At 36.6% G+C, this 26,394-nt stretch overlaps 1 protein-coding gene across 21 annotated transcripts in view; it reads left to right on the top strand.

The window, feature by feature from the left end:
• SMARCA1 (SNF2 related chromatin remodeling ATPase 1) overlaps positions 1 to 26,394 on the top strand; it is a 130,129-nt gene that overhangs the window by 39,298 nt on the left and 64,437 nt on the right. For 11 of the 21 annotated variants that reach the window (XR_011647974.1, XM_023584420.2, XM_012519306.4 and 8 more), the window contains exons 10-17: positions 1,797 to 1,906; positions 3,453 to 3,679; positions 4,631 to 4,752; positions 7,335 to 7,370; positions 8,277 to 8,429; positions 10,857 to 10,989; positions 11,561 to 11,709; positions 13,406 to 13,525. Coding sequence is in view for 19 of the 21 variants with exons in the window: in XM_023584420.2 (XP_023440188.1) it covers positions 1,797 to 1,906; positions 3,453 to 3,679; positions 4,631 to 4,752; positions 7,335 to 7,370; positions 8,277 to 8,429; positions 10,857 to 10,989; positions 11,561 to 11,709; positions 13,406 to 13,525 (1,050 nt within the window). In the remaining 2 variants the exon portion in view is untranslated. The remainder of the gene's footprint in view (positions 1 to 1,796; positions 1,907 to 3,452; positions 3,680 to 4,630; positions 4,753 to 7,334; positions 7,371 to 8,276; positions 8,430 to 10,856; positions 10,990 to 11,560; positions 11,710 to 13,405; positions 13,526 to 26,394) is intronic. The other 10 variants (XR_011647975.1, XM_004477656.4, XM_058291272.1 and 7 more) reach the window with 1 other exon arrangement.

Here is a 26,394-nt window from a genome sequence, read left to right as displayed (position 1 = left end):
AGTATGAATTAAAAGGCCAGTGTTTTCATGAGAGAGGAAAAGAGAAAAGAAAGACAATAATATCAAGAGTGGATAAGAGACAGAAAACAGAACAAAGGTATTAGAAATAAAAAGGCAGTCAATTTGGAGGCCAAAGAAAGGGAGGTAGAATATAAGAGAAACAGCAGATATGGAGTATCGAAAGATGAGGGGGAAAGGGGATAGTGTAGGTGGCCAAAATCAATATGCAGAGAAAAGAGGAAATGGAGAATGAGGAAACACAGGAAGTGTGAAGTGCTCCCTGCAGCACCTACTATTTAAAGAAAATAGAAAAAGAAGAAAAAATGAGAAAAAAGAAAAAAAAAAGAAGAGAAAAAGGGGGGCAAAGAAGAAGGAGGGGAAACAAGGAAGAAAATGAAAAAGAGAAAAAAAACTAAATAAATGAAAAAGGTTCTTAGGGGATAAAATGGGAGAAAAGACTGGGAAACAGTGCAATATAAGCAACTATGCCAAAAAAGAAAAACAAAAAAAACCCAACGTTTCAAGCTAGCAATCTTCTTTGCAGTTAAATAGTACACTTAGCGATCTGACCTTCCCCCTTTCTCCTTTCCTCACTTCTCTCTCTCCCAGGGCAGCAGTAAAGCTGCCTGTGAGGTCCGGCAGGAGATTCAAGTAGGTCCTTGTTGAACCAACTCAACACAGAAGACATGACTCTTTATTTCCAGCATGAGAGTACCTATACCTCACCAGAAACCCCACATATGTTATTGGAAGCTTGGATAGCACCTCCTACAGTCACTCCCCCTTAGGTGTGCTAGGCAAGGTGTAATTGATTGACTCCACCTTCTCCCAGACCAAGTTTCCTATCCCAGGATGTTTAGGTAAATTGGGCTTCCTCAGCAAATTCGCCTCTCCTTTCTTCCCAGACTCTCCCCAAGACTCTCTCCAAGTTCAAGGAGAGAGAAAGAGAGAGAAAAAAAACAACATAAATCAGCGGGGGCTAGGGTAATCAAGGACCTTAATCGGACCTCAGGGCGCAGTGGATTCGGGGATGGGAAGTCGGTGATATTGCAGACTCAGGGTGTGTGTCTCTAGAGCATGGGCCAACAGGTTTTAGGTTACACAGACCTAGGAGCCATGCATCGGCTTAATATGGGGCCTGGGAACACTGCAGCGCACAGCAAAGCCTTCAGGGATTGCAGCGGCCGGGCTGCCAGCTCTAGGGGAAGGGGTCCTGCCTATAACTTCTGGCCTCCGTGTCAGAAACCCAAAATTCCACTTCTCGCAAGAATCTCCTCCTTCACTGTCTCACCAAATCGACTTCCAGATACCTCCTGCCCTGCAAGCCCCCGAAACAGCATGTTTAGGGCTTGGGAAAACCCCAGCTCAACAAAGCCTTTAGGAATTGCAGCAGCCGGGCCGCCAGCCCCAGGGGGGAGGGTCCTGCCCACAACCTCTGACCTGTGTGCAAGAGACCCAAAATTCTACCTTGTGAAAGAATCTCCTCTGTCATCGTCCCACCAAATCAATGTCCAGCTCTAATAGCTTTATTTTTAAAGAGAATCTTTATCATGTACTCAACAGTTTTGGTTTTTAATGTATTTTGTACCATCAAGTCATGGATGATTAATATGGGACCCCATTCTATTCTTCTAAAGGGCTGTTACTTGGTTCTTTTTTACCAAAAAAGTTGGCAACTGGGGTTGGTAGTGATTTTCAGATATATAGTGAGAAATTTCACATCAAGGTGTTAATGAAATACATAGTTTATAATATTAAATGTTTTCTATACTTTTATAAAACTATCACTTTTTTAGGTTTTAAAACCATTTTTGTTGCGTCGTATAAAAAGTGATGTCGAAAAGAGTCTGCCTCCTAAAAAGGAAATAAAGATTTACTTGGGACTGAGTAAGATGCAGCGAGAATGGTGAGCTATTTTGTTTCCATTAAATTTTTAATGTAAAGACTTACTAGAAATTTGCTTTGTAGTGGTTCAGTTATGCTTGTAGTTAAAAAATGTCATTGGCCCCCTGCTGATGGCTCCCTCCTCTGTCTGCTTGTTGTGTCTGCTTGTTGTGTCTGCTCATCTTCTTTTAGGAGGCACCAGGAAATGAACCTGGGATCTCCTATATGGGAGGTGGGTACCCAGCTGCTTGAAGAATATCTGCTCCCTGCTCATTGTGTCTGCTCGTTACATCACCTCATTGCATTAGCTTGTCTTCTTTAGGAGGCACTGGGAAAACTGGGACCTCCCATGTGGGAGGTGGGTGCCCAACTGCTCAAGCCACATCTGCTTCCCCAAAATGACATTTTTTATTTTAAATTAATGGCAAGTTAAGTAGCTCAAATATTTTAATAGAAAATTGATAAATATGTAATTTAACTTTTTGAGTCCTGTATATCTGTGTTTGAATACTGTGCTTTGCCCCTTAATAGAATTTTAGTTTGGACGAGTAAATGCAGATAATAATACCTTTATGAGGGTGATGTCAGGATGAAAGGAGGGAATGTTATTGGCACATTTATTAGTTACCCTTTTATTTTGTGATCAGTGAAAACAGTGATAGCCATAATATAATAATATGGATGAAAACACTGATTGCAAATATTACAAAAATAGTAGCTGGAATGGTTTAATAAAATACAAGCAAAGCAGTAAATTGACAAGGGGAGTCACAAGGAATCATATGTTGGATACACGTTGGACATGTTAGTAATGTAATAATGCTGTTTAAAGGAGCAAAATGTTGCTTATATGAAAAAGATTACATGTAAAATATGCAATGATTCCTCTCCTATAGAAACCAGTGGAGAGTAGAGGTTAAGCGTATAGTCTGTGGACTCAGACAAAAAATCAGATCCTGGCTTTTTCATTTGCTGTGGCCCTGAGTAAGTTACTTAACTTCTCTTAGCTGTCTGAATTCTCAACTGTAAAATGGAGAGGGTAGTAAATTCCTCAGAGATGTGAAAATTGAATGAGATGATTCACATCAAGCACTTGGCACAGTATCAGACACATGCATGCAGAACAAGTTGGGTATTATTACAATTAAATACTTTTGTTCTTCAGGTATATATGTAGGTCTATTTTTTCTCCAGTGAAGGTCTATAAAGGAGAATGAAAAATATTTACAGGATCAGAAAAAAAGTGGTGTATGAAGACAGGCATAAGAATTTGTGATTGTTCTTAGTTCACATAAGTAAAAATGGATGCCAATGATTAGCAAATTTATGAACTATTGTATAGAGAATAATTATCAGCCAATGGTAATTCTAGTAGTGGATAAAGTGGGAGGAAACTACAGGCAGAGTACAAGTTAAAATGTTCAAGTCTTCACAAGTTCTTGTTTTTGCTATTTAGATTTGGTCTCGAATCAAATCTTATTTTCTTTAAATGGGCATCCAAGCTGATCACCAAAGGGACATTTCTTTGTGGCATTAACCTAATGATTAATTATAGTTTTAAATTTTAGGTATACAAAAATCCTGATGAAAGATATTGATGTTTTAAACTCTGCTGGCAAGATGGACAAGATGAGACTCTTAAACATTCTGATGCAGCTTCGAAAATGTTGTAATCATCCATACCTGTTTGATGGTGCTGAACCTGGTCCACCTTATACCACCGATGAACATATCATCAGCAACAGTGGTAAAATGGTGGTTCTGGATAAACTATTGGCCAAACTCAGAGAACAGGGTAATATATTTTTAAGTTAACATAATAAATTTAATATTAATATCCTGTACATAAATAAGATTTTTCATATCATTCATTATTCATTCACTCGTTCTGCAAGCATTGTTGCATACTTACTGTTTGCCAGGAATTGTTCTACGGGCTGGGTGTACAAAGACGAATAAGACAACATTCTTTGCCTTGGAGAAGCTCACAGTGTAGTGAGGAGGACAGACCTGTACAAAATAGTTGCATTTCATTGTGATAAGTGCTATGATAGAGACATTTGCAAAATGTTGAGAAACTGGGAGTTGGGGAAGTCTTCACAGAGTTGACATTTGAGGTGAGCACTGGAGAATGTGGAGGAGTAAATTATGTGAAAAAGCAGGGGAAGGGTTTTCCAAGGCGAAAAAACAGGTGTGAAAGGAGGGAATGGGGGAGCTTATGATATTTGGAGTAGAGTGTCAGTTGATGAATCTGAGGAGATGGAATGGGGCAAAATTATGCAAGGCCTTTTAAATCCTGGTTTTTGGAGTTTGGACTTTATTTTAAAGGCAGATGGAAGATATTGCCATGGAGAATGATGCAGTTAGAGTTGAATGTTAGGAAGAGAACCTTGGAAGCAGTGCAGGGGAATCTATTGAGGATGAGAGATTAGAAACGGGAGACAAGTTGGGTAATCCAGTGAGAGATTGCGTGGACCCATCACTCAACCTAAAGATAGAGTAAAGGCAGACTTAAAATCATCTCAATATGTGTGGAGGCTTTTGAAGATCTTAAAAATACGTAATTCAACAAATGCTTAATTCTATAGCATCCCTTGAAGAGGGACATATGTGTGTGTGTATGGGTGTGTAGTGGAGTGTTTCTGTGCTGTATATTTATATGGCATATAATGTTTTGATTATATTTCTGTAACTTTCAAGTTTTATACAAGTTGTGTAACATACTTTTTTTCGTGAAATGTTTTAGGTTCAAGGGTACTCATTTTTAGCCAAATGACTCGCTTGCTGGACATTTTGGAGGATTATTGTATGTGGCGTGGTTATGAGTATTGTCGACTGGATGGACAAACTCCACATGAGGAAAGAGAGGTAAGGGAAAATAAAATAAACGAAGGCTTCAAAAATCAAAGTTCAATTACAGCAGTGTTCATTAGATAGTTTTGAACTTTTGCCTTTTCTTTAGCTAGGCATGTTGAATTTTGCCCTCTTTGATCTTCAGTTTGGCTTCCATTCCACTAACTCTACAAATCACCCTTTCCAAGGTCTTCAGAAACATCTTCACGTATCTTAAGGACACTATACCTTACATCCTTATCTCCTCTAACCACTGCTATCTTTGACCCTTTTGATTAGTTTCTCAGCTTACTCTCTGACCACTGATTCTCTGTCATTTTCTTATCTTGATTTGCCTTCTACAGTAGACCCTGGCCTTTCCTGGAGTTTAACAGTTGAGATTTTGCCAGTTTATGAGCAACCATAAAGAATCACAAAGTGTAGTAATTCATAAAGGGAATAATCTCCATCTTAAAAAGTTGTTTCAGAAATTAAATGAGACAACATAGGTATAGGTGCTTATCATGAGTTTGCATCTTGAAGTGTTAAAGGTTGGTGTGCAGGAGTGAGTCACTTACTAGTGAGTAAGTCTCCCTAGCATCCAAATTCTTTCTTAGATTTGGAGATTCTTATGGGTCTTTAGGGTATCCCTCACAGATGTCATGGGTTTAATGCATTTTAAAATCTTCGAAACACTTTAGTTTTTGAAGGTTTTGCTATTTATCTTCCATTTTCTATGATCTTTCAGTGATCTGTCTTTGGCTTCTATCTTAAGTCTATGCTCATGTTCTGGGCGAAGATCATGATTTTATGGTATAGTGGAAAATGTATTGGACTTGGTTTCAGCAGACCTGAATTTTAGCACCACCTCTACCACTTTGGAGCATATACAAGTCATTTAATTCTCTGAACCTCAGTATCTAACTGTATCATAAGAATAATATTAATACCCAGGCTTCTTATTCTTACATTGTTGTTATGAGGATCAGTGGATAAAATACGTATGAATAAAATTTTTAAACTGTGTAGTGCAATACATACTGCATGTCATGAAATTGTATTCAGGGCTTTGTACCACTTGGTTTTAGGGCCCTTTCTCAGGCTATAAAGACTCCCAGCTTGTGTCCCTTCTCTTTCATAGCTGCAGCAGGCACTCAGTCCCTTGCAGACCTCCTAATTGAGGCCTGGCTATAGCCTAGCATAGTGACTACAGCAAAGATGCAGGCCCTTTTCATATTAAGGGTTTTATGGTTACCCATTATAAGGAAACAGTTGTGATAACAATAATTACAAATAGGGAGACATATCAAAGCTTACCCAGCTTCCTGTTCTGTAGTTTTTCACTGTCTTTGAGATTTTGACTTGAGCTTTGCTGATCTTTTGCCAATTTATTCCTGAGAGGGGGTTTCTTCTAATCCACATTAAACATAAACCATAAAATACCATTCTAGGTGATTCTTCTTCCTGGAATGAAGATGATATCAAGGCAGAATAGTAGGTGCTTTCAGAACATAAGTAACCATTTCTGAATGATCTCTCTGCTCACAAGTGATGTGCACTTTATGCCCAAATTCTTCTGGTGTTTTAAAATGTCAACTATTGTTCTCCCGTCAGTCTTTGAATTAAATGTATTGACTTTAAGTATAGAACAGTCAGAACTGTTCATTTTTACATTGAAAGTGTCCAGCGTTCCTTTTATGTCTTGTCCACGTAGTCATTTTGTCTATTTTCCCTGTGAGAAGGGGAAGTCTACATTTGATTTTTACTCTCATTGTTTTCCAGCTGTTAATAAACACTTCTTTCTCAATAGCTTTCAGATTTACCCTTTCTCCATTATCACAGCTAAATTCAGCTAGTTACATCTTGGTCATCATCTGGCTCAGTTCCTATAACCTTTATTTAATTGGTCTCTCCACTTTTATAAGGAAATGAACTAACATTTCCCCAGCATCTACTGTAAGCTAGGCAACTTAAAGTTCTGGTTGAATTCTCCTAGCATCCCAGTAAAGTATTAGTATAATTTTCTTCACTGAGTCTCAGAGAGGTTAAATGCTTGCCATAATATTACACATAATGTAATAAATGGTAGAGTTGGTTTCCTGTCCAGGTTCTACCTTTCACTCCTCTCTCTCCACCAAGTTGCCTTTCACTACACCATGCTGCTTTCTATACTGCCCCTCTACATTGCTGTACTGACTAGCTGCAGTGAGAGTCACCTTCTCTACCTGCAACTTTTGACCATGCCATTCCATTCATTAAAAAAAAAAGTACTATACTTTGTGATTATAAAAGTATTTGATTACTGAGGGAAATTTGGAAAATACAGAAAAGTACTTCTTGCCAATCTTTTCATGTATATAAAATATATATAAGTAATTGGTGTCACACTATATACAGTTCAATATCTGTCTACATTTTACTCATTATGTTGTATTTTCCTCTCAATAAGAAATCATTGTAAAAATAATTTTAATATAATATTTCATCCTGTGGATACACTAATTTATTCCCCCATTGTTGATTATGTAGGTTGTTTCCAATTTTTCACTATTATAAATAATGCTACAGTGAAAATCCTTATCATAAATCTTTGTCCACGTTTCTGATTATTTCCATAGGATAAATTCCTAGAAGTGGAATTACTGGGTCAAAGGGTATGAAATTTTAAGGCTCTTGATGCATATTGCCAAATTGCTTTCCAGAAAGGTTGTACCAATTTTCACTCCCAGCAGCAGTGTATGAGAGTGCCCGTCTCACCGCCCCCTCGTCAACATTGAGTATTATCATTTTTTAAAAATCTTCAAAAAATGGTATTATGTTGTTTTAATTTGCATTTATTTGATTACTAGTGAGGTTGCACATTTTCTTGTGTTTATTAGCCTTTTGTATTCTTGGGTGATTTGTCTTTTCTTTTTTTCTCTTTTCTATTGGGGTCAGTGTTTTTCTAATTAATTTGTATGAGATTTTTATATAATGAGGATATTAATATCCTATTGCTCTTTAAGACTCTTTACTAAATATACCTGATTTGCCTTCGTATTTCCTCATTACTTACTTACCTGTTTGCCCCTTTTCACCCCACTGAAATAAACCTACTTGCCTTCCCATTTACCTGTTGCTCTTATTTCCATTTCTAAACCTCTGTCTTTCTTGACTGATCTTTGAAACTATATCTTCATAAACTAATTGGAATGAAGTTGAGATTTCTGGCACCACACACCCAATTAAGTCAGTTAAGCCATTTTCACTATTATTGTTTTAAAATAACTTAAATAATTTATTATTTGCTTAGTTAAATCTGTCAGTGTGATTGTTCTTAGTTTGTCTCTATTGATTGTAAGCTTTTTAAAGATTAAGAGCTTTACTTATATATTTTCTATAGCAATTCACAGAGAACAGTGTATAAATAGATGCTTAAATATTTTTGAAGATAATAGAATATTATAAAGCGGGGTTTTGTGTATGCATGTTAAAATTTTTCATTTGTTTCTTAAGTACCCTGGTTATATAATTTGATTTCTTTCTCTTTTTCTTCTATTCCCTTTGTTTATTAAATAAAGGAAGCAATAGAGGCTTTTAATTCTCCTAATAGTAGCAAATTCATCTTTATGCTGAGTACCAGGGCTGGAGGTCTTGGAATTAACTTGGCAAGTGCTGATGTAGTTATACTGTACGATTCAGACTGGAATCCACAGGTTGATCTACAAGCTATGGTTAGTAATCTTAAACGATGTCATAAATTTATCTTAGCTCAGTGTATTGTTGATATTTATATTGCAACAAAATTAAGATAAAAAGTCAGGGGAATTTTGGGGAGGTTTTCTTGTTAAAATAGATGATCCTGGAAAACAAAGTTGCTGTGCTAATTGTAAAACAAACAAACAAAAGAAATGAAAACAAAAAATCCAAAATCCAACTATAATTTTTGTGTGTTAATTTAGGCTTTTATCATGAAACAAAAATGTCAGTTTTTTCCATTCCTGAAGATTGAAGAAGATACATACATTTGTTTTATTTATTTATTTTAAAAAAGATTTTTTATTTATTTCTCTCCCCTTACCCGGCCTTCCCCCACTCCCCCAGTTGTCTGCTGTCTGTGTCCATTTGCTGTGTGTTCTTCTGTGTCTGCTTATATTCTTGTCAGCGGCACTGGAAATCTGTGTCTCTCTTTGTTGCATCATCTTGCTGCTTCAGCTCTCCGTGTATATGGTGCCACTCCTGGGCAGGCTGCAATTTTCTCCTGCTGGGCGGCTCTCCTTATGGGGCGCACTCCTTGTGCGTGGGGCTCCCCTGTGTGGGGACACCCCGGCGTAGTATGGCACTCCTTGTGCACATCAGCACTGTGCATGGGACAGCTCATCACATGGGTCAGGAGGCCCCGGGTTTGAACCCTGGACCTCCCATGTGGTAGGCAGACGCTCTATTTGTTGAGCTATATCCGCTTCCCCATACATTTGTTTTAATGAGAAGGGTTAAAAAGTTAATCTTTTACTATTATTTTGTTTAACAACTAAATATATTAAAATACTTAGTACCCAAATGAGAAAAGGTAGGCTTTTGACTTTTGTAATGAAACAGTTGGGAAGAGAGGGTAAAAGATAAGAAAGGGATATTCCAGAATAACAGTTGCTCTTTAAAGGCACCAGCAGAAACTATTCTACCTACCCCCCCCCTTTCTTTTTTCCAGGGAGCTCTTTTTCCTTCCTTTCACCATGACACTAAAGGTTACCCCTTTGACATTTTGATATCATTTCTTGAACTAGAGCTACAAAAAATTTTCAATGTGTCTAACGTTTTTAAAAATAAATATAATTTCAGGAGTAAATGATGCAAAATGGCTATGTATTCAAAAGCCAAGGAGTAATGGTGCAATCGACTGTCATGGAAGCTGTGAAAACTGTATGCCAATGAGGCATAACTTAGAAGTCCTTCTTTTTCTTTTTCAAAAGAGAAATGAAAAAGATTTACTATTGGGACATATTTATAGTTAACATGCTTTGGCATAATTATTACTTTAGCATGGTATTGAGCTACCTGTTCCATATGAGTATGTAGGAGTCAACTCCTACATATAGCGTTACAGTATTACTGAACTGGAAAACCTATTGATGATAATTCATTTCCTTGAAAGTGTTAGAATAGAGTTGATCTTTCAGGATTTACTGGTTTGAGTTTGAAATTTCAAATATGTGTAATGTGTTGTATTTACTTTTCATGTGCTGTGTTGAAACTTTGTCACTAGGCTCTTGCGTTTTTATATGTAGTATAAGGGCTGTTTGAACCTTGTTTCTTTGATTTGTTCTCTCTCCTTCCCACCTCCCCCCAGATCTGTTTGCTCTAGCAGCTTCTGTTTTTTAAAAATACTCCCTCCTAGTTATTTTTCCATGTTCGGAAATTGTCACCAGAAACCTTTACCAAGTATAAGCTATGGAATCAATTCTAGACCCCTATATATTAAGAATATTAATATTCCATTAACTTTTAGAACTCTTTACTACATATCTCTGAATTGCCTCAGTAAGCAGAAAGAACTGCTTGATGATGAAATAAAGCAGACTTTTGCCACCATAGCAACCCTTGCTAGCTACTTTGTCCTTTTCAAAAGAGAAAAAATGCTTGCAAGTTTGGAAAATGTTTGAATTTAGTGCCTTAAAGTTACTTAGTAACTTAATCCAGGAGATTTCTTCTGTCCTCATCTTAAAGGGGGCTTTGCCTTTTATCATTCTGAGAGTTCCCCATTAATGATATACAATATTTGCTTATGTCTTTGTTCCCAGGGGTTTCTAGATATTCCTAATAGTCATAAATGTCCTTTCTAAAGTGGCATGTCTAGACAGATAAAGAACTAATTTTAAGAATTTTATAGCATACAATGGCTATACTAATAAATCAGGAGTTTTAACCTTTTTTGTTCCACAGACCCCTTTGCCAGTCAGGTGAAAACCCACAGACCCCTTACTAAGTCCACACTATACTGTGTATTATTTGATAAATATATCACACCCACACCAACATATCCCCCCACGAATAATGTTTTTTTTTTGAATTTCAATTCAAGCTCATGGATCCCTGGTTAAGAACCCCTGCTATAAATGGTATCCTGAATATCAAATATCTTACATTAGGATTATTTCTACTAGGATCGAGCACATCGTATTGGCCAGAAGAAGCCAGTACGTGTATTCCGTCTCATCACTGACAACACTGTTGAAGAAAGGATTGTAGAAAGAGCTGAGATAAAACTGAGGCTTGACTCAATTGTTATACAACAAGGTATCTATAAGTATAAACTTACTCAGATTTTTTTTTTACAAAAATGCAGGCAGTTTTCCTCAAAGAGGGTTATTTTTAACAAAGGTTGATCCAAAAAATTGCTGATTTAGTGAGAGAGAAAAGTCCACTTTGTAGAATACGCTAATTATTTAAAGTTTCCTGATTTAAACTCTTTCAATATATGGAGTAGATAGTTGAACATCACTAGCATATGTAAATGACCTGTCTTTTGAAGTGCCTGATGTTATTTAGCAGATAAAATAGCTAGATTTTTTAAAATTAAGCATATATTAGAAGGTACCTTTCCATATACAGAAATTTGAACTGAAAAATCTTCAGTGCTTCTGGGTGTTAATTGAATTTTATAGAAGGAAAGTAATATTGAAAAGAAAGTATGGTAGAGTAAAAACTTGTAGCACCATTCATTAAAAAGTTATTTTAAAGCTCACTATTTTTTTGTTTATGTAAAGCTTTACTTATGGTTAATTGCAGTAGTGTCTGATTAGAATTATTATGCTATGCTTTCTTTGGACTATAATTGAATATGTGTGATTTTTGTTTCTGTTGTTAGGAAGGCTTATTGACCAGCAGTCTAACAAATTGGCAAAAGATGAAATGTTACAAATGATACGTCATGGAGCCACCCATGTTTTTGCTTCTAAAGAAAGTGAGCTAACAGATGAAGACATTACAGTTCTTCTGGAAAGAGGGGAAAAGAAGGTTAGTGAAAATGACATTTTATTTTGATGATGGAATGCTTTATAATCAATATGCTTCAGCATATTTGTTTTTCTGGCACTGTACTGAGCAGTATATTTCTAGTGACTCATCTTTCTAAGAATCTGTATATTTATTTTCAAGGCTGGTTTAAGTTTTTTGGTTTATTTTTTGGTGAGAAGACTAAGAACCAGAAATTTTAATTTGTGTGACCATATAACCTCATTCTTATTGAAAATATTGTTGGTATTTACTATACTTTTTAAAAGCCAAATAATCATTATGTTAATTGCATGTATCAGGACTGGATTTTTTTATGACCTTTTAAAAATTCTTGCACTGGATTAGAATTTGCTACTGATACATTGTGTTTACTGTAAATATTTCATGGGCATTGCATGAAAAATTAAAGCATTATATGTCCAAATATAATAAGCAGTTTCAGAATTTTGTGATTTTTGTGTTGAATTCACCTTTTTTTCCAGAATTATTTAGGATAATTTCAAACATAAGCAAAAGTAAACAGGAAAGCATAATGAACCCTATGTACTCATTATCCAGTTTCAACAATTATCAGCCATTCCTGTTCCCTCCACATTTATTCATTTTTCCCCCTTCCTGGACTAGTTGAAACAAATCTCAGGCACAACATTTCTGCTGTGTATCTTACTCTTTCTCTAAAATATACAGATTTTTTTTTTTAGGAGGTACTGATAATTGAACTCAGGACCTTGTAAATGGAAAGCAGGTGCTCAACCACCGAGCTCTATCCACTCACCAATGATTTGGTTTTTCCGTTTGTTTGTTTGTTTGTTTGCTTTTAGGAGGTACCAGGGATTTAACCCAGGACCTCATACATGGATGCAGATGCTCAACCACTTAGGCTAAATTCACTCCCTGGATTCTTTTTTTTAAACATAATATTTTGTAGCATTGTTACTACTGAAATAACCCAATAATTCTTTAATAACATAAAATACCCAGTTAAGAGTTAACTTTCCAGTGGTCTCATAGTTAATTTTTTTAAAAAACAGTTTTCTTGTTTTTGAATCAAGATGCAAATAAGGTTCTCAAATTTGAGTTAGTTGATATGTCATCTGAATTTTTAAAAATCTGTAGGTTCCTTTTCCATTTATCTATTCATTCCATTATGATTTATTTGGTGAAAAAAACGAAATTGTTTGCCTTTAGAGTTTCCGAGAGTCTGAACTTTGATGATTCCATCCCCATGGTATATTATACTATGTTAACTATATTTCCTGTAAATTGGTTGAATATGCTTTTAAGAAGATTTTTGTTTTTGAGGTCATATCCTAAAATTTTGGCAATCCTGTGTTAGTATGTTTCCTGTAAATATGCAGTATATGTTGTCTTGGTCCAGGTTTGCCTTTATTTTAGCATTGAATTTTTATCCCATGAAAAATCAGACAGTAGAAATTATAATGTGGCTACAATATCAATGATAAAATATTTTTAAAGAAAATCTAAGTGAGAATACGTGGGAAGAAGCATTTAAGTATTTAAAATACTTAGGGCAAGTAAAGTTTATATTCAATTTTGATGTTAGATCGCATTCTTACCTTGTAAATCAACAGACTCGATATTTCATGTCAAGCTCACTTTTTAAAAGGTAGAGAATTCATAGATTTTTATAGGTAATTCATTGATAGTTTTCTAATTGCAATGCATTCAACTTTAGACTGCAGAGATGAATGAACGCTTGCAGAAAATGGGGGAGTCTTCTCTAAGAAATTTTAGAATGGACACTGAACAAAGTTTGTACAAGTTTGAAGGAGAAGATTATAGAGAAAAACAGAAGGTAATTTTTTCCCTTAACCATTAGACCCTCAAATTAGCATTTCTTCCCATAACAATTATAAGATAACATCGGCACTTAGCTATTACAGTACTCTGCTATAGAGTGAAACTTCATGTAGGTCAAACGATCTCATGCAAGGCTAATCTTATATATTTTGTTGGTTTACTGCTATTATTATTACCACCACTGTCATAATCATCATTTTTGCTGCTGCTACTACTCTTGTTATTGAAGAGCAGTATAGGATTGTGGTTGAGTTCCTGGACTCTGGCACTGAAATCCAAACTTTATTACAAAGTGAGCTTGGGTCCTTTGTTTTCTCACCTATCAAACAGAGATTATAATAGTTACATCATAGAGGTGTTCCGAGTAGTAAATGATTTAGTACTCATAAAATAATCAGAACAATGTCTGGCACTTAATGTTATTACTGATATAGTTAATACTATTTTTAACATATAATTCCTTAAATGCCAGAAGGACTTTGTTATGGGTGGTCTCATATATAAAAGAGGACCTTGTAATATACTCCATGGGCAGCAAGGGTCCATTGAAGAAATGGGGGTTTTCTTATTTTGTTTGTTTAAATTGAAATATAACTATAATTAAAATTATTCTTTTTTAGGAAGTACTGGGGATAGAACCCAGGACCTCATACATGGGAAGCAGGCCCTCAACCACTGAGCTACATCTGTTCCCCAATGAGAGTTTGTTTTTAAATTTTCATTTGTTTATTTTATGGAGGTACCAGGGAGCGAACCTGGGACCTTGTACATGGGAAGCAGGTGCTCAACTACTTGAGCTACATCTGCTCCCCAAAATTATTTTGAAATGATTTAAAACACAGAGAAGTTGCATATAGAAAGAATTCACCATACCCTTTACTCCGTTTCCCTTAATGTTAATAACTTATAATCATAGTACAATGATGAAATCTAGGAAATTAATGTTGGTACAGTACTAACAACTAAGCTTCAGCACTTATTCAAATTTCACTAGTTTTGCCCTTAATGTCTTTTTTTGTTCCAGTGGATCCAATCCAGGATCCCACATTGTATCTTGTTGTGTCTACTTAGTCTTCTTCAATCCATGACAGTTCCTAAATCTTTCCTTGTCTTTTTGAATTTTGAAGAGTACTGGTCAGTTATTTTGTAGTTTGTCTTTCAGTTTCTGTTTGTTTAATGTTTCCTCACGGTTTGACTGAGATTATGTCTTCTGGGCAAGAAGATCACAGAAAGCGAGCTGTGTCTTTCTCAGTGCATCATATCAGGGGTATATAGGATATCAATATATCTTATTGCTGGTCATGTTGACCGTGATCACTTGGTTGAGGTGGGGTCTCCGGGGTTTGCAAGGTAACCATTTTTCCCTTTGTAATTGATAAATGTCTTTGGGGAAATATTTTAAGATACTCTTTAAACTTTCATCCACTGATTTTAGCATCCTTTGGTAAAGCTTTCCTGTAACAGTTGCCATTGTGGTTGCTTGCCTAATGGTGATTTTATATCTACCTCATTCTATCTACATTTATTAATTGAAATTATTTTGTAAAGTGCTATCCATCCTCCCCATTAGTTTTATTTATTTATTTATTTATTTATTTATTTACTCACTCACTCTCCCTTTCCCCCCCTTCCCGGTTGTCTGTTCTGTGTCTATTTTGCTGATTGCCTTCTTTGTCCGCTTCTGTTGTTGTCAGTGGCATGGGAATCTGTGTTTTCTTTTTGTTGCATCATCTTGTTGTGTCAGCTCTCCGTGTGTGCGGCACCATTTCTGGGCAGGCTGAGCTTTCTTTCGCGCTGGGTGGCTCTCCTTACAGGGCACACTCCTTGCGCGTGGTGCTCCCCTACGCGGGGACACCCCTGCGTGGACAGGGCACTCGTTGCGCTCATCAGCACCACACATGGGCCAGCTTCACATGGGTCAAGGAGGCCCGGGGTTTGAACCACAGACCTCCCATGTGGTAGATGGACGCTCTAACCACTGGGCCAAGTCAGCCACCCCTCCCATTTGTTTTTATGCTTACTTATTTATATCAGTTTGGACTCATGGATGTTTGTCTTAATTGTTTTTGAGTTGTAATCCAATTCTGTCATTTTTTGTTGCTCAAATTGTTCCATTAAGTTGTTATTTTTTTGAACTGGTCCAAATGAATTTTATTTAAAAAAAATTCATTCTGAAGTATTGATTTTATTGAAACATGACTGGTAAACCATTTTAGTTTCCATTGTACTAGTATGCTGATAATGCTTCTTTGCTCTCATTGAGTCTGATAGTTTTTAGTTTCTTAACTTTTATCTGGTTGTTTTATCTGTAACCTTAACTCAGACTGCTTAATTTTTTTTTTAAAGATTTTATTTTTTAAAAATTTATTTCTCTTCCATTCCCCACTCCACCCATTTGTCTGCTCTGTGTCCATTTGCTGTGTGTTCTTTTGTGTCTGCTTGTATTCTTGTCAGTGGCACTGGGAATCTGTGTCTCTTTTTGTTGCGTCATCTTGCTGCATCAGCTCTCTGTGTGTGCAGCGCCACCCTGGGCAGGCTACACTTTTTTTGTGTGGGGCGACTTTCCTTATGGGGCGCACTTCTTGCACGTGGGGCTCTCCTATGCGGGGGACACCCCTATGTGGCACGGCACTCTTTGTGCACATCAGCACTGTGTGTGGGCCAGCTCATCACACAGGTCAGGAGGCCCTGGATTTGAACCCTGGACCTCCCATGTGGTAGGTCCTGATGAAATGGAGATGAGGGCCTGCATGCACAGGGTGCACAGGGTGGAAATTACATTCTTAATATGTTTTTAAAAAGACCTCATTATGTGATAGGAATTTTATTAATTTTACAATTACTCCTAAGGACTTACTGGTATTAGAATTTTTTTATACACTGGGAAAATATTAAACAGTAAAGAATTAATTATCAGTGGGGCTGATTAACTGCATTCTTATAAGAAAATTAGGTTTTGTAAAATACTTGGCTATTTTTAATGTAATAGATTTTCTGTGTAAAGTGCTTCTAATTTTAGAAAAATGATGCAGAGATATAGAGAAATTTTAATAATTACAATGACTTATTTTTATGCTTGAATGTTTGACAGTATTCTATGCAAAATCAGAATTTTTAAAATATTCTGAGCTGAGATTATATATTTTTTGTCTTAACTATCATCAGTTTTGTCAAACTATCATCAGAAGAGAACTGGAAATTTAAAGAATATTGTTTATATATAAATCTAATGAGGTAGATTTTCATATATGATTTATTGACCCTGTAGCATTACTTTTTTAAAATTTATTTTTTGTTAGGCATATTAACTTTTTATTTATTTTTATTTATTTTAATGTTACATTAAAAAATATGAGGTCACCATATAGCCCCCACCCCCCCACCCCACTCCTCCCACATCAACAATCTCTCTCATTATCGTGGCACATTCATTGCATTTGGTGAATACATCTTGGAGCACTGCTGCACCACATGGATAATGGTTTACATTATAGTTTACACTTTCCCCCAGTACACCCAGTGGGCCATGGCAGGATATAAAATACCCTTCAACTGTCCCCACAGTACACACACAACTCCAAGTCCTAAAAATGCCCCCGCATCATATTTCTTCTTCCCTCTCCCTACCCTCAGCAGCTACCGCGGCCACTTTCTTCATATCAATGCTACATTTTCTACCATTACTAATCACAATAGTTCCAGAATAGAGTATCAGTAAGTCCACTCTAATCCACACCCTATTCCTCCATCCTGTGGACCCTGGGATAGTTATGTCCACTCCACCTCTATATCGAAAGGGGGCGTAGATTCCACATGGATGATGGATGCAATTCTGCTTGCAGTTGTAGGCACTCCTGGCTACCTAATATGGTTTTAAAGTAATGCTACAGTCCTTCCACGGCCCACTGGGTGGACTGGGTGAGAGTGTAAACTATAATGTAAACCATTATCCATGTGGTGCAGCAGTGCTCCAAGATGTATTCACCAAATGCAATGAATGTCTCATGATGATGAAAGAGGTTGTTGATGTGGGAGAAGTGGAGTGAGGGGGGTGGGGGTTATATGGGGACCTCATTTTTTGAATGTAACATTAAAAAAAATAAAGACAAAAATAACATATATAATTATACATATATGTGGTAAATCAAATCATTATGGCTGATATTGATCCTGAATAAATTGTTAGATAAGTTGTACTCTTGTCTAAAACAAACTAATTTGTCATGATTTATTCTGTTTTTGAAAGTTTAAGAATTGGCCTTTAGTGTGTATGCAAAATTTGAATACCTAGACTTTCAAACAAGTATACCTTACGTAGTCAAATACATTACTTTTAGAAAGTTGATTCAAGTTATTATTAATTTTTGTTCACTAGATAAATATTTATCACTAAATATTTTATCACTAGTTAAAATATTGATTATTTATAAAATAACTTGTCTATGGATCCATCTGAAAAAAAAAGTAAAAATCGTTTCAACATTAAATTTCTCATTTTATTTAAATATCACATTATAATATTCATATCTCATAGACTCTTAGAGGAGACTTTTAAGGTAATTTACAATAACTTTTCATATTTTTAATGTAATTTTAAAAAGCATATCATTCATACATGAACATACATAAATAATAAATATATAATAAAAGTTGTGAACTTACAAAACAAACATGCATATCATCACACAGGGCTCCCATACATTACCCCACCACCACCACCTTGCATTGTGATGAAACATTTGTTATTAAGAATGAAATAGCATTGTCAAAATATTACTACTAACTGTAACCCATATGTTACATTTGGTGTATTATTCCCCCAACCCACCTGGTTAATGACACCCTGTATTAGTATTATGAATTTGTTAGAGTTCATGAAGAACATTCTCATATTTGACTTGTTAATCACAGTCCATCTTCCATCACTGTGTTCTCTGTGTTATGCAGTCCCATGTTTTGTATAGTCCATTCAACGTGTGCACTCAGTGGCTCTCATTTTCATCACAGAGTTGTGCTATCTTCACCACAGTCAATCTCAGAACATTTTCATTACTCCAAAAGGAAAAATCCCAGACTCCCTTATACCCCCTTATAGTTGTCTCTTAGAATTGATATAATATCTTTGTTGTTGCTGCAAAATATCACAATATTACTGTTAACTATAGTCCATAAGTTACATTAGTTTAAATTTTCCCGTTTATTACCATATTTAACACTATAAAAGAAGAACGTTCTTGTATTTATACTATTAACCACAATCTTCACCTACCACTGATCACTGTTATACATACCCTAGCTTATTTTCTAGTTTCCTTTCAAATGACATATGTCCATAGACTACTACCCCTTTAGCCACAATCTCATTTATAAATCAGCAGTGTTCGTTATGCACACTATAATGTGCTACAGTCGACTGTATTCATTTCCACACTTTTATATTAATAATAAACCTTATTAAAATTCTACATACACTGAGCATCAGCTACCTTTCTCAACACACATTCTATTTCCTAGTGACCTATACTCTATAGAGTTTACCTGTGAGAGTTTACTCATCATATTTAGTTAATATTAGTAGACCATACAATATTTTTCTTTTCCTGTCTGACTTATTTCACTTAGTATCCTCAAGGTTCATCCATGTTGTCATATGCATCCTGATTTCATTTCTTCTCAGAGTGGATAGTATTCCATTGTAGGTATATACCACATTTTGTTCAGCCATTCATCAGTTGGTTCCATATTTTAACAATTGTGATTATTGCTGCTGTGAACATCAGTATGCAGATGTCAGTTCACATACTTGCTTTCAGATCTTCTGAATATATTTCCAGTGACAGGATTGCTGGATCATATGACAGTTGTATATTCAGCTTCTTGAGGTACTGCCAAACTGTTTTCCACAGAGGCTGCGCCATTCTACATTCCCACCAATAGTGAAGGAGTGTTTCTGTTTCTCTACATCCTCTCCAGCAATTGTAGTTTGTAGTTTTCTGTTTTTTTTTTTTTGGATGATGGCCATTCTATAAAATGTGAAATGGTATCTCATTGTAGTTTTTATTTGTTTATTTATTTATTTCTCTATTTCTCTCTCCTCCCCTCCATCCTGGTTGTCTGTTCTCTGTGTCTGTTTGCTGCATCTTCTTTGTCCGCTTCTGTTGTCAGCGGCACAGGAATCTTTGTTTCTTTTTGCTGTGTCATTTCTCTGTGTGGGTGGCACCATTCTTAGGCAGGCTGCACTTTCTTTGGCACTGGGTGGTTCTCCTTACAGGGCGCACTCCTTTACGTGGGGCTCCCCTACGTGGGGACATCTCTGCGTGGCATGGCACTCCTTGCATGCATCAGCACTGCATATGGGCCAGCTCCACACGGGTCAAGGAGGCCCGGGGTTTGAACCGTGGACCTCCCATGTGGTAGATGATGCTCTAACCGCTGGGCCAAGTCTGATTCCCTCATTGTAGTTTTGATCTGCATTTCCCTAATAGCTAGTGATGTTCAACATTCTTCCATGTGCTTTTTTGGCCATTTGTATTTCCTTTTTGGAGAAATATCTATTCAAGTCTTTTGCCAATTTTAAAAATTAGGTTGCTTATCTTTCATTGTTGAGTTGTATGATCTCTTTATATAACATGAATATCAAACCCTTTTTGGATATGTGGTTTTCAAATATTTCCTCTCTTTGAGTAGGCTCCCTTTTTACTTTCTTGACAAAGTCTTTTGAAGAACAAAAATGTTTACTTTTGAGGAGGTCCTGTTTATCTAATTTTTCTTTCATTGCTCATGCCTTGGGTGTAAAGCTTAAGAAAGAAACGCCTCCCATAAGATCTTGAAGATGTTTCCCTACATTTTCTTTTAGAAGTTTTATGGCTGTGGCTTTTATATTTAGGCCCTTCATCCATTTTGAGTTAATTTTTTTTTAAGATTTATTTTATTTATTTATCCTTTGCTTTGCTGCTTTCTCGCTGTCTGCATGCTGTGTCTATTCACTGTGTGTTCTTCTGTGTCTGCTTGTTTCCCTTTGTTTCATTGTCTTGCTGTACCAGCTCTCTGAGGGCATGGGCTGTCAGCTCTCTGGATGCGCGGGCCAGCTTGCCTTTACAAGGAGGCCCTGGGAATTGAACCCAGGGCCTCCCATATGGTAGATGGAAGCCCAATCACTTGAGCCTCATCCGTTTCCCTCATTTTGAGTTGATTTTTTATAAGATGTGACATAGGGGTCCTCTTCTTTTCTTTTGGATGTGGATATCCAGTTCTTCCAGCACCATTTGTTGAATATTAGATTGTTCTGGCCCATCTGGATGGACTTGGCTCCCCTGTCAAAAATCACTTGACCATAGTAGTGAGGATGTCTTTCTGAATTCTGGTTTGGATTCTATTGGTCAATATGTCTATCTTCATGGCAGTACCTTTCTGATTTTACCACTGCAACTAAGTAATATGCTTTAAAGTCAGGAAGTGAAGTTCCTTCAACTTCATTGTTCTTTTTAAAGAATTTTTGGCTATCTGGTGCCCCTTACCCTTCCAAATAAAATTGATAATTGGCTTTTTATTTCTGTAAAAAATGCTGTTTAGGATTTTTATTGGGATTGTGTTTAATCTGTAAATCAGTTTGAGTAGAATTGACAACTTAAGGATAGTCTTTGAATCCATGAACATGGAATGTCCTTCCATTTATTTTGGTCTTCAAAAGTTTTTTGAATACAGGTCCTTTATTTCCTTGGTTAAGTTTATTCCTACATATTTGATTATTTTAGTTGCTATTATGAAAGGAATTTTTTTCTGACTTCCTCCTCAAATTGTTCATCAGTAGTGTATAGAAACACTACTGATTTTTGTATATTAATCTTGTATTCTACCAGTTTGCTGAACTTGTCTATTAGTTCTAGTAGCTTTGTTGTGGATTTTTCAGGATTTTCTAGTTATAACATCATATCATTGGTGAATCGTGAATTTTCACTTCTTCCTTTCCTATTTGGTGCCTTTTATTTCTTTTTTCTTGCTTTATTGCTCTAGCTAGAACTTCTAGCACAATATTGAATAACAGTGGTGACAGTGGACATCCTTGTCTTGTTCCAGATTTTAGAGGGAAGCTTTCATTCTTTCACTGTTGAGTATAATTCTAGCCATAGGTTTTTTATATAGTGCTTTACCATATTGAGGAAGCTTTCTATTCCTATCTTCTGCAGTGTTTTTATCAAGAAAGGATGCTGTATTTTATCAAATGCCTTCTGTGTCAAAAGAGAGGATGATGTGATTTTTCTTCTTCAATTTATTAATGTTGTTTATTTCATTAGTTTATTTTCTTGTGTTGAACTATCCTTGCATACCTGGGATAAAACCCAATTGATTGTGGTGTATAATCCTTTTAACCTGCTTTTGGATTTGGTTTGCAAGTGTTTTGTTGAGGATTTTTGCATCTCTGTTCATTAGAGAAATTGGTCTGAAATTTTCTTTCTTCTTATATCTTTATCTGGTTTTGGTATTAGGTTGATGTTGGCTTCATAGGATGAGTTTGGTAGTGTTTTTTTCCTGTTCAATTTTTTGGAAGAGCTTGAGCAAGATTGGTATTAGGTCACCTCTGAATGATTGGTGGAATTCACCTATGAAGCCATTTGGTCCTGGGCTTTTCATCTTTCGGATGTTTTGGTGACTGTTTCGATCTCTTTACTTGTGAATGGTTTGGTGAGGTTTTCTCTTTTTTCTAGATTTAGTGTAGGTTGTTCTTGTGTTCCTAGGAATTTATCCATTTTGTCTATGTTGTCTCGTTTGTTGGTGTAGAGTTGTTCATGGTATCCTCTTATGAATTCTCTTATTTCTGTAGGGTCAGTGGTATTACCCTTCTCAGTTCTTATTTTATTTATTTGCATCTTCTCACTTTTTTTCCTTATCAGTCTAGCTAAGGGTTTGTCATTTTTGTTGAACTTTTTGAAGAACCAACTTTTGGTTTTGTTGTTGATGCTCTCTATTCTTTATTCTCATTTTCATTTATTTCTGCTGTGATCTTTATTGATATTTATGTATTTCATAAGTGTTGGGAAGTTTTTGTAGTATTTCCTCAAATATTCTTTCTGCCCCTTTTCAATTCTCTTTTCCTTCTGGGGCACTGATAATGCATATGTTTGTGCATTTCATGTTATCATTCAGTTCCCTGAAAGCATGCTTCATTTTATCCATTCTTTTTTCTTTCTGTACTGTATTTTCATGTTTAGATGTTACATCCTCATTTTCACTAATTCTCTACTCCAGCAATTCAAATCTGCTGTTATGTGCTTCTAATGTATTTTTATTCCCATCCCTTTCATTCTCATATGCTCTGTGACTTTTCTTTGCAGACTCTCAAATTCCCCCTCCCCAAATGGCTCCCTCAATCTGTTTGCTTATTGTTTGCTCATTGTTTTCACTTATATCTGCTCATTGTTTTTTGCTCATTGTCTGCTTTTTCTTTAGGAGGCACCTGGAATCTAACCCGGGGCCTCCTATGTGGGAGGCAGGCACTTGGATACTTGAGCCACATCTGCTCCCCTCAAATTGTTTTTTTATGTTCACCCTGTGTCCTCTTAATATTCTTTATCTCTTTAGTCATATTTTCCTTCAACTCCTTGGATTGAGTTAGGAGATTTGCATGATTATCATTGATTAGTTGTCTTAAGTCCTGTGTCTCATCAGGATTTTTGGTTTGTTCCTTTTGCTTCTTTCTCAGTATGCTTTTAATTTTTTGTTGATGTCTAGGCATCTGAATATGTTGGTGGATTTACTGTCAGTCATCTCTCTTTCACCTAGTGGTGCTCTTCATGGCTCTTTTTTGATTTTGGTTCAGCTTATTCTGACTCTTTAATATTGTCCAGCTTAAGTTATCAAAATAGGGCCTGGGACTCACTCATGGAGTGTGGACCAGATTACGGGGACTGGGAAAAGAAACACCTAAAAATGTTTTTTTTCCCTTGAAGTTTCCCGGCAGGCCAGCAGATGGCTTTCGCCTGCAAATCTTTCTATGGAGGTGGTTCTTTCAACCTCCACTTGCCCACAATTCTGGTTTGGCCAGAACTGAGATTCAAAGCGGGCTCTACTGGCCACATTCCCTGAAGAGAAACCACTCTCTACCTTCCGTGGCACCCTCCCACTTCCCAGGGAGGAATATGTCTGTTCTCCTCTCAGTTGGCCACAGTGAGCCTTGGGTTTTATCCAGGCTGTTTGCCTTGAGGGTGGGGATGGATGGCATTTCTGGCCGTGGGGGCTAGTAATGCAGGGTTTTCGTTTTGGCTTCTTCATCTCTCTGTCCGTTGCCCTCCTGGGGGGTGCATAGCACTCTCCTGTTCTTCAGAAACCCAAAGTGGGTCCCTCGGACAGCTTTTTGTCCTTCTTCTGTAGTTTTTGTAAGAGAGTTGAGCCCCACCTACCTTTTCTTTTTTTTTAAGATTTATTTTATTTATTTCTCTCCCCCCCCCTCGCCAGTTGTCTGTTCTCTGTGTCCGTTCACTGCATGTTCTTCTGTGATCGCTTCTGTTGTTGTCAGCGGCACGGGAATCTATGTTTCTTTTTGTTGTGTCATCTTGTGTGTCAGCTCTCCGTGTGTGTGGCACCATTCCTGGGCAGGCTGAATTTTCTTTCGTGCTGGGCAGCAATCCTTAGGGGGTGCACTCCTTGTGCATGGGGCTCCCCTATGCGGGGCACCCCTGCATGGCATGGCACTTCTTGTGCGCATCAGCGCTGCATGCAGGCCAGCTCCACACGGGTCAAGGCCTGGGGTTTGAACCACGGACCTCCCATGTGGTAGACGGACGCCCTATCCATTGGACCAAGTCCGCTTCCCCCTACCTACCTTTTCGACGCCATCTTCCTGGATGTCCCTCTAAGTATTCTTATAATTTGAAAATCCCACTGATAGCATTTAGGACAGTTATCCAGTCTCTGTTTAGATATTGTCATGTTGGGTAGCTTATTCCTCTCTAGATGGTTCATTTCACTGTTTGATATTCTATATTTGATTTTACTTATAAGCTCCTTGAGGGGAGAAATTATTTTATTTGTCTTTGTATTTCTGACACTGACTTGCATATACGACAGTAGGAATTCAATAAATATTTCTTAAATTATATTGAGTAGCAATTTATTTTCCTGTAACTTCCCACATTGGTTTTATTCTTATGGATCAACAAAGAATTGTGTTCTTTTCTTTTCTCTCTGATATACTTTCACATGTGTGAATGCCACCATTATGTCTCTTCTTAGACTTTACTTTTTTAGATACTGTGAGTCTGTAGCTTGTAACTATCTTAGTCATCTTAAGTTTCTCATCCACTCCTAAAATATGATGTCAAGGTTACAACTCACCTCTTAGATAAGATCTAATAGAGTTGGACCATTAATGGTAGAATGCTCTGGGAACTCTGTTATATAGATAACTAAATGGCTGAATTGTACAGAATGAGATAAATATTTCTTATTCATCTAGTCAGCTAGCCAGTCAGCCAGCTTATGAATACTTATTATGAACCCATGTTATATAAAGGCATTAATGTAGGTGCTGTGAAATCAAGAATACATCTGAACTGGAAAACTATTCCTATAGAATCTAAAACTTCGTATTGTCAGTTTTGTCTATTGACTGTTAAATTGTATTTTTTAGCTGATATTGAGGTAAAATTTTGTAATATATTGAAATCATTGGTCATACTGCTGTGGATGTTTAATAATACCTTTTTTAAAACAAGTTAAACATTTATTGCCTTAATACTGAGTAAATGAGATTCTTTTAAATATATTTTTTACTTATTTTTAAAAGATACATAGATCACACAAAATGTTGCATTAAAAAAATATAGGAGGGAAGCTGATGTGGCTCAACTGATAGAGCTTCTGCCTACCATATAGGAGGTCCAGGGTTTGATACTCAGGGCCTACTAGCCTGTGTGTTGAGCTGGCCCATGCACAGAGCTGCCGCATGCAAGGAGTGCCCTACTACGCAGGGGTGCCTCCCACATAGGGGTGCCCCATGTGCAAGGAGTGCGTCGCACAAGGAGAGCTGCCCCATGTGAAAAAAGTGCAGCCTGCCCAGGAGTGGTGCGGCACATATGGAAAGCTAATGCAGCAAGATGACACAACAAAAGATACACAGATTCCTGATGCTGCCTGACAAGAATGCAAGCGGACACAGAAGAACACCCAGAGAATGTAGACAGAGAGCAGACAATGGGGGGGGAGGGAAGGGGAGAGAAATAAAATAAATCTTTAAAAAATATATATAGGAGATTCCCATATGCCTCATTCCCCACACCCCCCACTTTTCCCACATCAACAACTTTTTCATTAGTGTGGTACATTCATTGCATTTGATGAATACATTTAATAATACCTTATGTTTAATTCTTGGCAGTTTACGTAATGCTTCCACAATATGATCACATTTAATCCTCAAGAGAGCTATTATGTTGATGGAGAAAGTTCCCATTTTACAGATAGATAAAATAATTTCCCCAAAGTTATGTAACTGGTAAAGTGGCAGAACCAGAATTCAAATCCAGGTCTTCTGATTCCACTGTCATTTCCCACTGTGACAGAGCTAGCTACCTTACGAAAGGTATCATTTAGAAATTTCTCTTGATTTGAAGGTATGCATAACATATGCCTGTTATTTAATATGTTGATATTACTCATTTAACCCTTTCACCTATTTTCTGACTCACATATTTACTACAGTTGCCAGAACCAATGTTACTCTTCCTTCTATGCTAGCTCATATTTATTAATTTAATGTTGAAATACTAACTAGATTGTGCATATTTGTCTTAATTAATAAGGAAGTTATAATTTTTGAGCCTATTTATTTATTTATTTTTTCAAACAGGATATGATATGTGTTCTACT

Source organism: Dasypus novemcinctus, chromosome X, assembly GCF_030445035.2.
Source record: "Dasypus novemcinctus isolate mDasNov1 chromosome X, mDasNov1.1.hap2, whole genome shotgun sequence".
Taxonomy (NCBI): domain Eukaryota; kingdom Metazoa; phylum Chordata; class Mammalia; order Cingulata; family Dasypodidae; genus Dasypus; species Dasypus novemcinctus.
Note: the sequence above shows the minus strand (reverse complement) of the source record. Positions and strands in the feature narration are given on the sequence as shown.